This window comes from Glossina fuscipes, unplaced genomic scaffold (assembly GCF_014805625.2).
Source record: "Glossina fuscipes isolate IAEA_lab_2018 unplaced genomic scaffold, Yale_Gfus_2 106, whole genome shotgun sequence".
In the NCBI taxonomy this organism is placed as follows: domain Eukaryota; kingdom Metazoa; phylum Arthropoda; class Insecta; order Diptera; family Glossinidae; genus Glossina; species Glossina fuscipes.
Genome location: NW_023998449.1, coordinates 117,717 through 129,349, shown reverse-complemented (window position 1 = coordinate 129,349; position 11,633 = coordinate 117,717). Strand labels below are relative to the sequence as shown.

Here is an 11,633-nt window from a genome sequence, read left to right as displayed (position 1 = left end):
GTTTATTTTTGTTTATTGTTTCTTCTTTACACTACATATGAAGTTATTTTGTAGCTTACATTCGGCTAATGTTTTATTCTGCGGCGGAAGTAAATTAAGTAAATACAAAAATAAACAGCATATAGTATACATCAAAATTCGTCTAAGCCCTAAGTTAAGATACTTGATGAATGAATATGTGGTTATTTATACATTATTAATAGTACTTAATGAGAAAAAATCAAGTAGAAAGAAATATTTTGATCCAATTTACCCACATTTGTGCAAGACTCAAAAATTTTTGGCAGTTAGTTACGCACTATAATGCTTTTCAGCTTATTAACGGACAAAACGGACATATCAAGTAAGTGGTAATAATCATTGAATATTTTACACATTACCCGAAACGGATAAAAGGACTCATAATTGGTGCGGCAAGAGGCCAAGATGGCATATATAACTAGGAAGCCAAAGTAGCGACCATTATTCAAAAGTTGGTCTACCTAAAGATATATAGAAGCGTTTGATAACGTGTGAGACTTTGAATTCTTTAGACCATCTTTTTAGAAAACCTAAAAGTTACCTAGCTTCCTTAATTGACACTTCCAGCCAAAACTTAATGTACGCTGATGATGTGACACTGTTTTCTTCCTTTTCCGTAGAATCGCAATCACATCAGCTTTAAATCGCCTTGAATAATTTGGTTGCATGCTGATCGTTGAATCTTATGGAACTAAATCTAAATATATGCAAGGAGCTTTTTTCCTCGAAAAGGAAGTCATTCATTACTCAGTATCTCGTTGATTCGCACAAGTTGGAGGACGTCGATTCGTTCACAGATTTAGGCATTCTATTTGACCATGGGTTACGTTTTAACTTGCACATTGAGCTCTGGTTAAACAAAGATTGGTCCACACTTGGTTTTATAAAAAGGGTGGTCCAAAGAGCTTGATGATCATTACATTACGTACATTTGTTTGGTTAGACCCATACTCGAGTATGCCTCAGTTGTTTGGTCTCCTTCATATTGGTGCTACGTAGATTGAATTGAATCTGTTCAAAAGCAATTCTTGCTGTTTGCCCTTAGGAATTTGGCTTGGCACCCGATTGCCCCTCTTCCACCCTATGAAAATACTTGCTTCTGCTGTCCTTACCGTCCCTTGCGAAATGTAGATTTGTTCTTGGGGTTTCCTTCTTAATCAAGGTAGTAAGTGGTGCTGCTGACTTCCCCGCATTACTTGGTGAGATAAGCAAATGATGTCTATCACTTGTTTTCAGTATTGGATTCTTTAAAATCCATTGAAGCAATTTTGCTTAATACGTGCGAATTGCATTCTTAAATTCTCATTTTTTTGTTTCAAAAACTAATGTGTTTTTAGCGTTGTCGGTTGCCGAGCTTATGCATGTTCACAATGGTTTAGGTGTATTACAACATTAATCTGTCCTTGTAATGAGTGTGCTTTTGTGCTAGCTGTGTACATGCTTTTTTTTTCTTTCTTTATTTATACCTAAATTATTATTTCAAGATGGTTTGTTTTTATCCTTTTTCATGTCTTCCTATATATTGTATATTGTAAAATAATTAGTGCAAGATTGCCTATTACTATTTAATATATGTAGCAAATTGTAGTGTGATCGCATACTATCGTATGCATCCACTTGAAGTGTGACAAAATTATGCCACTTCAGCAAAACCCTTTTGATAAAATAAAATGTCACACTTCACTTCGCATGTAAACAGTGATAATTCTGTTTATATAAGAATAATCTAGTGTGTGATAAGGATAATTTAGTAAGCAATTACAACCCTGTTTAGAATAAGATAAGAATAGTTTAGTGCAAAAATTTAGTATAAATAGTGCCTAAGAAAATAAAGAAAATCAGTTCTCATAAAGCAACTCAACCAAGCGTTTTACTCGCTAATAGCACTAGGCTTTCAAATCCGCCTGAACTATTAAAATTAGTGACCGTCTTATGCCGAGACACTTTGGCATTATAAAAGACGGAAAAACTTGGCGTACTGCAGCCGAACAGCATAGGGCCTAAACAGATAAACTAAACACTTCATCCCACATCAAACATCATTACATGGCGATCCTGCAAACCGCGCAGTAACCTGCCCTTATTTTTTTTTGATTCCAAACAAAATGTTTTTTACAACACGATTCCACTAAGGCAGCCAAAAAATTTTCGATCCCGCCCAAATAGATTGTGCACACAATGATCACACGCGAGGACAACAGTCAAATTTCGAGGCAAAAAAATTTTTCTCCAATACGATTCTACGAAGCTCGGATCCTGCCAGCATACTACACACCTCCTACAACAGCCGACCACACAATGATCCCACCCTAAATTAGAAAATATATATGAAAAAAAAAATAAAACATATTTTTTGTAAAGATGAACAAAAAAAATTAAAATATATATATGACAAATACAAATTAAGAAGAACAGATAGATACGTAGAATATTAACATATAAAAAAAATAGCTATTTAAAACACAAATTAAGTTAAAATGTCTTACCACACAAAAAAAAAAAATACTAATAATAAAAACAAACAAAAACCAATTTCAAACACACCAACAAATAATATTATATTTGAGCAACTTTTCCTGTTACAACCCGAAGTAACCTATTTGGGACACCTAGTAACAATCCCACCCAACTAAAAGCCAATCGCTATGATCCTCTCCTCAAAACTTGTATTTTATCACGGTAATATTCACTGCTACACAAGATGCAGTGTACAGACAGGAAATCCTCTCCCACCAACATTTACTAATGATTCCTCTAAATAATACACAAGCTTAACATGCAAAGGAGTTTAAAAGGACAATTGAATATCCAGACTACTGCGGTACGCTCTCGGAAAAATTGATCTGTTTATCTCCCAAGAATGCACAGAAATGTAAGAAAATTATTTAAAAATATATCAAAATGAAGGCAAAGTATATATCAAAGAATATAAGAAAAGTATTTGAAGAATAGAAAGAATATTAAAGATTATTAATGAATATATGAAGAATATTAAAATGAAGAGGAAGAATAGAAAAAACAAGACTACATAAAGTGTGCGAAATAAAAAAAAATATATATATTAAAATGTAGATGAAGAACACATTGAAATGAGGAATATTGAAAAGAGTAAAAAAAGGGGATAAAACCACATAAACTCACCCAATGACGACAAATATATGAAGATTATTTAAGAATATATGAAAAAAATGTTAAAACCAAGAAGATTAACATTGGAATGAGAAATATTGCAAGGACAATTGTATTTGAAAAGTAAATAAAGGGGATATAACTACATAAATAAATGACAAGCCGAAATCATTATTACAAAACTTAACCTCAACTAAACCCACCCAAATTATTTTACATAACATTGTATCAATACAAATAAAAGACATGTCAAACACTATAATAATTTGGTACACTAAATTTAAGAAATGCACAATTATAAACCAAATCTAGTTAAGCCTAAAAATTCGAAACTATAGAAATTTAGAACTACAAACCCAATATAATTAAAAAGTAGGCATACAAAGCTATCAATAAACACTAAACACTTAAAAATTTACTTAAATTAATCAAAAAAAAATTATTACCGTTTAAAATTCTCTTTCATAACAGAAAATTGTTAACGTCCATCAACACATTAACAATTTTCTCTCTAAAATGGTAAGGGTGTAGTGTGATCGAATACTATCGTATGCATCCACTTGAAGTGTGACAAAATTATGCGCTTCAGCATAACACTCTTGATAAAATAAAATGTCACACTTAACTTCGCATGTAAACAGTGATAATTCCGTTTATACAAAAATAATCTAGTGTGTGATAAGGATAATTTAGTAAGCAATTACAATCCTGTTTAGAATAAGATAAGAATAAAGAAAATCAGTTCTCAAAAGCAACTCAACCAAGCGTTTTACTCGCTAATAGCACTAGGCATTCAAATCCGCCTGAACTATTAAAATTAGTGACCGTCTTATGCCGAGACACTTTGGCATTATAAAAAACGGAAAGACTTGGCGTACTGCAGCCGAGCAGCTTAGGGCTAAACTGCTAAACTACATTCATTAACACTTTGGGAAGGATTCATAGGGAATCCGTAAACAAATATTAAACATAAATATTAAAACGCTGCCAATATTAAAATTCATTACAAAATAAACGCTTATCATTAATGATCACTTGATTACACGGTCCGTTACCAGCTAGACAGTTTGCCGCTAGTAACAACGACAGATGGTACCTTTAGGCGAAACAAAGAGATCAGCTCGAGACAAAGATCTATACTATTCGCATTAAAGATGTTGTTAAGTTGACACAAACCTAATCCGTAGATGCCATCGAAGAACTTTTTGTAAGTTAATGGATAAGGAGAGGGAATATATCATCCAAGGTCATCGTGAAGAACCCATGAAACATTGGGCAGATTACAGTCACCTAGCACTATTAACTTTTTAAGCAGATGTAGAGAGCAGAGTAGTAATGTTTTTGTTCAAAGGCAATTCCTTTAAATAAACTGCAGTATCAGACGATGAAGGAATGTAAGTATTACAGGTGTGCAGTTTCATTTTAACGTCCTCTCCTGCGTAACCTGCAAAAACTCAAATTATTTCAAACTGTCACAAAAGCTGTACTAAAAGCAATGAGCAATGAAAATGAATATGCCAGCCAGACAGGCTGTCATTGAAAAGCACTCATGACTGGCAGTAAGGACACCCTTAAATTTTAGAAAAGGATAAAAATAATCTCTATGTTGTTTACATTTACAAGCGAATTGAATTCTCATCATCTGTCGAATTCCAAGCAATTACTAATGGATACATTGCATAATGTCACTATCAAAAATTTAGGTCGTGAAGAATGGACGGAGAGCTACAAATTAAAAATAAAAGTATGACGCATATAATATTTCTTTAAGCTCGTTCGCAAACTGAGCTGTGTTTAGTGTCGGATAGTTTTTATAAGATTTTTATTGATTAAATTATATTCTCAAGTTACCTCAAATAAATTTTTCATGTCTCCTTATGTGATGTGAAGGTGAGTTATTTTCTGGAAATTCTATATTCACTCTTATGTATAACTAGTGAACCTTGATTTTCGTTTCAATTGTTCAACTCAAACTCAACACTAGCAGGACTTTTAGTAGCAAAGCTTACCTTCATAAGAAGAGGAAGAGTCACCATGGCGTGAACATTTGAATTTTAAACGTAACCAACGTAATAACGTTAGAAATCACTTCCGTTTTTGCTCACTTCCCTTAGGTTTGAAAACAACGTCCTTGACGACGAAGCGCTACTCCATGAGCCTTCCTTTCAAGAATCCTATAATGAGGCAAGCCCTAGACCACATACAGTACGGTTGGTTTACTAAAGACAACTCTGCAAAATCAAACATGAGGTGGAGTCTAAAAAATAGACCTGCGTGGCCCAAATTCGGTAAGGTTAATTTTTATGTCAATATAACCGAAAAAATTATGCCTTTTTACTATATAAAGATTCAGTTTCCTTAGAAACGGCTTATATGGCGACCTTTTCCTTATAACGGTTTATCAAAATAAGGCATTATATGGATAGTGGTCGAAAAGAGATCTGATCTGAACCATTATCAACACCACTTCTTCTTGGGCCGAAACACGTCGGTGTGCCGAATTACATCAAAATATCTCAAAAACTGCTCCCTGATCGATTCAGAAAATAAATGCAAATCGATAGGTATAATAAATCGCAAAGTCGATCTTTTCGTACTAAATCAATTTTAAGTGTTACTGCAACTGAAACTTCGTACAAGCTGTTTCACTGCAATACCTCGCGAGGAGAAATAATTAAATGTCACTTTTTCAGTTAAAAAGCCAGCAGTCTATCTCATCGTCGTAAAAATAAAAATAAACGATTAAGGACACATCGGACATGTCACCCTCTACCTATTATAAAATCATTAAACTATATTCCTAACAGAATTTTTTTGAATTCTATTAAAAGCGACCATTGAATCTACTGCAATTTACGCAAATTTCAAAATAATTTAATCTAAATTGGATACCGTTTAACTATACTACCATTGATTGACTTGATTTTATGAACATTTTAAAGAGGGCTTAAGGACGAATTTTAGTTGTAGTAGCATTCCTTCACGCACAGAGCTGTAGTCCCAAATTTTGGCGCAAACTAATGAATCAAATGATTTTCACAATTTGTGTGACGGCTTTCCACGATCTCTTCACAACTTTGAACAACGCCGAAAAAATCAATATATGATGATGTTACTATGTAGTCTCTTTACTTAATAATGGACTTGTGCACACTTGCAAGTCACAAGAATTAAAGGAAAACACTTTTGTATTTCTCACCTGACACCACTAAAGCTTCGTTGGGACCGCAGGTAACGAATCCGCAAGACATCGCTTTTAACGTCGATATTTTGCAATATACAAAATTTTATTCACAGAAATTAAGAAATACTTTAAAAAAACAATAATTTCGAATATAATGTATATATTTCTTTTCTTTGAACTGCCTTGTAAAAAATATATTTTTATAAAAATTTCTTTGTCTGATAAATGTGTATCGGGCAGTGATTAGAAAACTGCCATCGTTTTGCTATATTCCAAATTTAGCCGGTTTAATTATATTGCGCAAAATCCTCATTGAAAATTTTTAGATGAAAACTAAAGATGCCGTATATTATGTTAGATTAATGAACAACAGCCAGAGAACAGCAGAGTAAAACAGGGTTGCACTTGCCTTTTATTTTGTTTAAATACTACTCTTATTTAAACATTTCGCAAAGATTTGGTCACCTTTTAAAATTAATTACCCCATTTAAAAATCTTTTTAACATCAAGCAATTTCGACACAAATAAATTGGAGTCGCGAATACGTACTTCATATACTATACTTACTTACTTATTCTTACACGTTATTATAATAATGTTATTATATATAGGGGCAATTTTAATATATCATAGCAACGAAAAACACTTAACCTTAACAGTAAATAATACAAAATGAGTTTAAGAAACTAAGATAGAAGTTCTAACTGGAGTCGAACGACACACCGCCAAAATGTTTGTTTGCCATTTCGCCAACGACGAGACAAACGTTGAAATCTCTTAGGCAATCATACTTGACAATAATATGATTTCAGTTCAGTGATTTGAACTGTCTGCAAAATATGGATGCTGCATAGCTTGCTCCGCACTAACGCGTTGGTTTGGTCGACAAACTAGCAGCTTCTGTAAAAGATCACGGCCTTTCGAACTGAGACGCGGCACAATTTGACTCCACGAAGTAATTGCAGGAAAATCTTCAAAAAAACGAAAATGTTTGGAATTAATATTTTTACAGTGGAATTTCATAAAATACGTGGTAAAGCCACATAATCCGATAGATGAGTAACACCTGGCCAACTTTCTTCGGTGGGAGTTCCTAACACACGGAATATTTTCATTAGCTGATCTAAAACGTCAGAGCCTGGAAATAACGGACGACCAGCATCCGCTAATTCGGCAAATATGCACCCAGCTGACCACATGTCAATGCTAGTAGTATATAATTTCGCGCCAAACAAAACATCGGGTGGACGATACTGCGCAAAAACATCAAGTAGTACATTAAAATACAAAACCGTAATTGTAAAACAGTGCATATACCCATAGAGTAACCACTTCTGCTGAGTAACATTTCACTGGTATTCCGAAAGCTCTTGCCAAACCTTAAAGAATGTACTTATATAAAATACATAATCATTTTGTTTTTAGGCTTACCAAAATCTGCCAACTTTAATTCACCGTTTTTATTAATCAATAAATTCTGTGGCTTCAAATCCCGATGCAATACATTATGACTGTGGCAAAAAGCCAAACCTTTTAGGAGTTGCAACATAAAACTACGGCAGACAGCCATGTCAATGTCACCGTTCAAGCTATCAAAATATTTCTTCAGATCCTGATCGCAATGTTCAAAAACCAAAGTTAATTTTTTTTCCGAATGTAAGACATCATACAGGCGGACTATATTCTTATGTTTTAATTCCTACTTAACGAAACAAAATTTCTGTATAAAGCGTTTTTCCTCATTCTAGCGTACCTTCAATAAACAAATTTCACGTAAAGCAGAGCTCGGGACACCTTCATCATCCTCGTCGAGACGAACACGTTTTAAAGCTACAATTTCCATTGTTTCGCGGTTTCGCCCCTTAAATACAGTTCCATAGGTTCCCTCGCCAATTTTCTCCAATTTTTCATACTTTTGCATTTTGTTTTTATGTTGTTAAATGCAAAAGATCTTTTAGCAATTACACATTCTCAAATTAAATAAATCGATAAGGTTGAACCAACTACGCTTTATTTTCGCTTCTTCTTCTTTGTTCATGCACAATAAATATGAAAAAGATTTAAAGAAAAACAACACAAATTTGTAAAGAAGCGATTACTCATTTTGTATAATTTTATTAATTTGTGTCATGGAACGAAAAGTTCTCATAATATTTCCTTGTTTGTTTTTGGGCATAAATAACATCCTGGTAGTGGCTAGTGCTTGTTGTTGTTGAGATATTCGTGCTTCGCAGTTCTCTTTTTCTTGGTCTATTTGAGAGAGGGATATTTATGGTCTGGGATATTTATGGTCTGGGGATTTATGGTCTCTTATCTGTACAATAGTAATCATCTAACCGACAACCGATATTTGGGAAATGTGCAAGTAAGTGCCAATGATGAATGTATCTCAAGTGAGAAATTATTCACTAACTTACCAATGGTATGTTTGTGGTCATCTTTATTTATAAGAAAGAAATATTCCAACTTACAAATAAAATAATTAGATAAAAACAAGTCGCAAATGCTTTTCTTGTTGGGCTTTTCTTGTTCTTGTGACGCGTTGTTGTACAGCAAAAGATGATTGAAACAATTCTAATATATATTGAAGTGAGAGTAAACTGAACCTAAATTGTTTTCCAACGAACAAAAAAATGCAAGGCGAGAAATCTTGTTGAAAGCTACTTTGGTGCGTACACATTAAATGAATTTTCCAAAAATATAAATGAAGTTTTTATATTTTTCAAGGACGACGGCTTATTTTAGTTTACTTATATAGACTAAAAATAAAGTGATATATATTCGAAGTTCAAGTGCGCTGTTTCAAGTTTTCCTAAGATATGAAATTATGAAACCGCATGAATTCAATGAAACTATTTCACTTTATCAAAACTTCATTTTATAAAAATTTTTACATAATTTTATTTTCATTTACGTTTGTATGAGTTTGGTATTGATTCTAAACAAACGTGCCTCTTCTTTTCGAATTTGGAAATAAATTTCAAACGACAAAAGCCGTTCATAAAAAAAATGAGCGCTCGTTAACTAAGAGGTAGATTTTACCAAAGTCGAACTTCAAAAACATTCAAACAAATGTCGCTCATTTAATTACTCTCTCAAATTATCAAATTCGAAGTTCAAATACATTCAAAGAAATTTCGCTCATTTAATTATTCTCTCAAATTACCAAATTTAAAGTTCAAAGGCATTGCAACAATTATATATGCTTCTTTTTTTGTACTTTTTTGACGATCAGCACAGGAGAACTTAGATTATCAGTTTCACCTTTCCTTGTGCAATGTCTGAAAAGAGCTCCTGTGCCAAGATTTCCCATATACCATTTTGCGGATCCATCAATTATACATTCTTCAGTAGGCCAGTGTGTCCGTCTGTTCTTTTTTCTGTTGACAATGGAATAGACTCCATAATAGATAGATAGGTAGATAATTACTGCCTTGAAAATGTTCATTGAAAAGTGTAGCGATATCAAATCTCTGCATGGAGAAATAGGATGTTTACCTAATTCTCGCTATGTACTATCCGCAAATCTTCAGGCCGTGATTTCTTGGGACTCATATGCACACGTGGTTGCTTGCTTTTGGTTTTCAATTTTTTTATACTAGAATTCCAGCGAAAATGCAGAGAATATTGAATGTATATTTATTCTCACCTTAAATCCTCTCCTTCACTTTTCAGTTCTTGCTCCGTGGACAAAAATGCTTACACCATTTCGGCTATAAAAATGGAAAATTGATAAAAAATCAACGAGGGTAATGAAAAATTGATAAAAAATCAATGAAAAACATGAAAAATTGGTAAAAAATCAATGAAAAATACAATAAGAATTTGGAGCCGACGTAAAAACTACACACAAAAGAAAAACAAAAAAATAAAAAAGAAGAGAAACCAAATCTGTTCGTTGTGTTTCATTGAACATTTAACGGACCTTGATTGTATAATAGTTATGTTTTTACAGTTGTTGTTGTTATTATTATTGCTTTTGCTCTTCTTGTTCACATTTAAAGAGTAAGTGATGAGGAATGGTTTACATGAACATTTATAAAAACCGACCATACCGATTTAATTATTTATTTATTTATTTAATTTAATTCTACTTATACTAGAAACTCAACTGACTAAATAACAGTCGAGTTCAATTGGCTCACAATGCAAAACTTATATTAATTAATAATAAAATTTAGTATAAGTGTAATAAAACAAATAAAAAGAAAAAAAAAGGAAAAAGAAAAAAGAAAAAAAAGCATGTACACTATCAGCATAGGGCCACACTTACAACCGGTACAGGACCAAATTGCAAATGAACCCCTAAGCCATTGCAAACATGCATAAGCCTGGCAACCGATAATACTTAACAACAATTCATTTTCCAATCGTAACGAATTTTAAGAATAAAAGCTACTTTAAGTAAGACATAGGTAAATCGCGCGTATTAAGCAATATTGCTTTAATGGACTTTAAAGAGTCCGATAACGAGAATAAGTAATAGACGTCATTTAGGTTCTTGCAAACGACTCTGAGCGGATTGAACAGCTCATAATTAAATTTACACTGACTAAGCTTAACCAAGATAAAGTGCCTAGAGAAGCGGTTAGGGACATTAAAGCTTATTTCACCAAGTAATGAAGGCGAGTCAATGGCAGTATTTATTACTTTCATTAGAAAGGAAACGCCAACAACAAACCTACGTTTCTCAAGAGACGGTAAGGACAGCAGAAGCAACCTATTTTCATACGGAGGAAGAGATGCAATCGGATCCCAACCCAAATTTCTAAGGGCAAACAGCAAGAATTGCTTTTGAACAGATTCAATTGAATCTACGTAGCACCTATATGAAGGAGACCACACAACTGAGGCATACTCGAGTATGGGTCTAGGGATCAACAAGCTCTTTGGACCACCTTTTTATAAAACCAAGCGCGGACCTAGGTTTGCTAATCGAGAGCTCAATATGCAAGTTAAAACGTAACCTATGGTCAAATAGAACGCCTAAATCTGTGATCCAATCGACGTCCTCCAACTTATGCGAATCTATGAAACACTGAGTAATGAATGACTTTCTTCTTGAGAAAGAAAGCTTCTTACATTTACTCAGATTTAGTTTCAGGAGATTCAAAGAGCACCATGCAACAAAATTATCCAAATCACCTTGAAGCTGATGTGATTGCGATTCAACAGAGAAGGAAGAAAACAGTTTCACATCATCAGCATAGATTAAGATCTGGCTGGAATTAACCACCGATGGGATGTATAAACTAAATAAAATAGGACCTAAGTGACTTCCTGAAGGTACGCCAGACGT

The 11,633-nt window shown here is 33.4% G+C and overlaps 2 protein-coding genes and 1 long non-coding RNA gene across 7 annotated transcripts in view; 1 reads left to right on the top strand and 2 right to left on the bottom strand.

Annotated features, from left to right (window-relative positions):
* The window catches only part of LOC119638652 (flotillin-1), an 11,894-nt gene extending 5,251 nt beyond the window's left edge, over positions 1-6,643 (bottom strand). For all 4 annotated transcript variants that reach the window (XR_005247471.1, XM_038035556.1, XM_038035558.1 and 1 more), the window contains exon 1: positions 6,350-6,643. Coding sequence is in view for 3 of the 4 variants with exons in the window: in XM_038035556.1 (XP_037891484.1) it covers positions 6,350-6,401 (52 nt within the window). In the remaining variant the exon portion in view is untranslated. The remainder of the gene's footprint in view (positions 1-6,349) is intronic.
* Positions 6,644-6,728: 85 nt separating this feature from the next.
* LOC119638654 (cyclin-dependent kinase 5 homolog) lies at positions 6,729-8,331 on the bottom strand. Of its 2 annotated transcripts, none has more exons than XM_038035559.1 (5): positions 8,088-8,331; positions 7,766-8,033; positions 7,652-7,713; positions 7,365-7,587; positions 6,729-7,305 (listed from the first exon to the last, which is right to left on the bottom strand). In XM_038035559.1, exons 1-5 carry the CDS (start codon positions 8,253-8,255, stop codon positions 7,148-7,150), a joined length of 879 nt encoding a protein of 292 aa, XP_037891487.1. In that variant the 5' UTR covers positions 8,256-8,331; the 3' UTR covers positions 6,729-7,147. The 2 variants fall into 2 exon arrangements, with proteins under 2 accessions (XP_037891487.1, XP_037891488.1); XM_038035560.1 differs by having other exon boundaries at positions 7,766-7,946.
* Positions 8,332-8,541: 210 nt separating this feature from the next.
* Positions 8,542-10,056, top strand: LOC119638680. The gene is made up of 2 exons (XR_005247475.1): positions 8,542-8,699; positions 10,010-10,056. It is a non-coding gene; the product is annotated as an uncharacterized LOC119638680 (long non-coding RNA).
* Positions 10,057-11,633: the final 1,577 nt, after the last annotated feature.

Coding starts and splice junctions, on each gene's coding strand:
- LOC119638654 (XM_038035559.1), bottom strand. CDS start 8,255: ATGCAAAAGTATGAAAAATTGGAGAAAATTGGCGAGGGAACCTATGGA. Junction 8,034..8,087: donor GTGAAATTTGTTTATTGAAG/GTACGCTAGAAT, acceptor TTCGTTAAGTAG/GAATTAAAACATAAGAATAT. Junction 7,306..7,364: donor GGATTATGTGGCTTTACCAC/GTATTTTATGAA, acceptor GTTTTTTTGAAG/ATTTTCCTGCAATTACTTCG.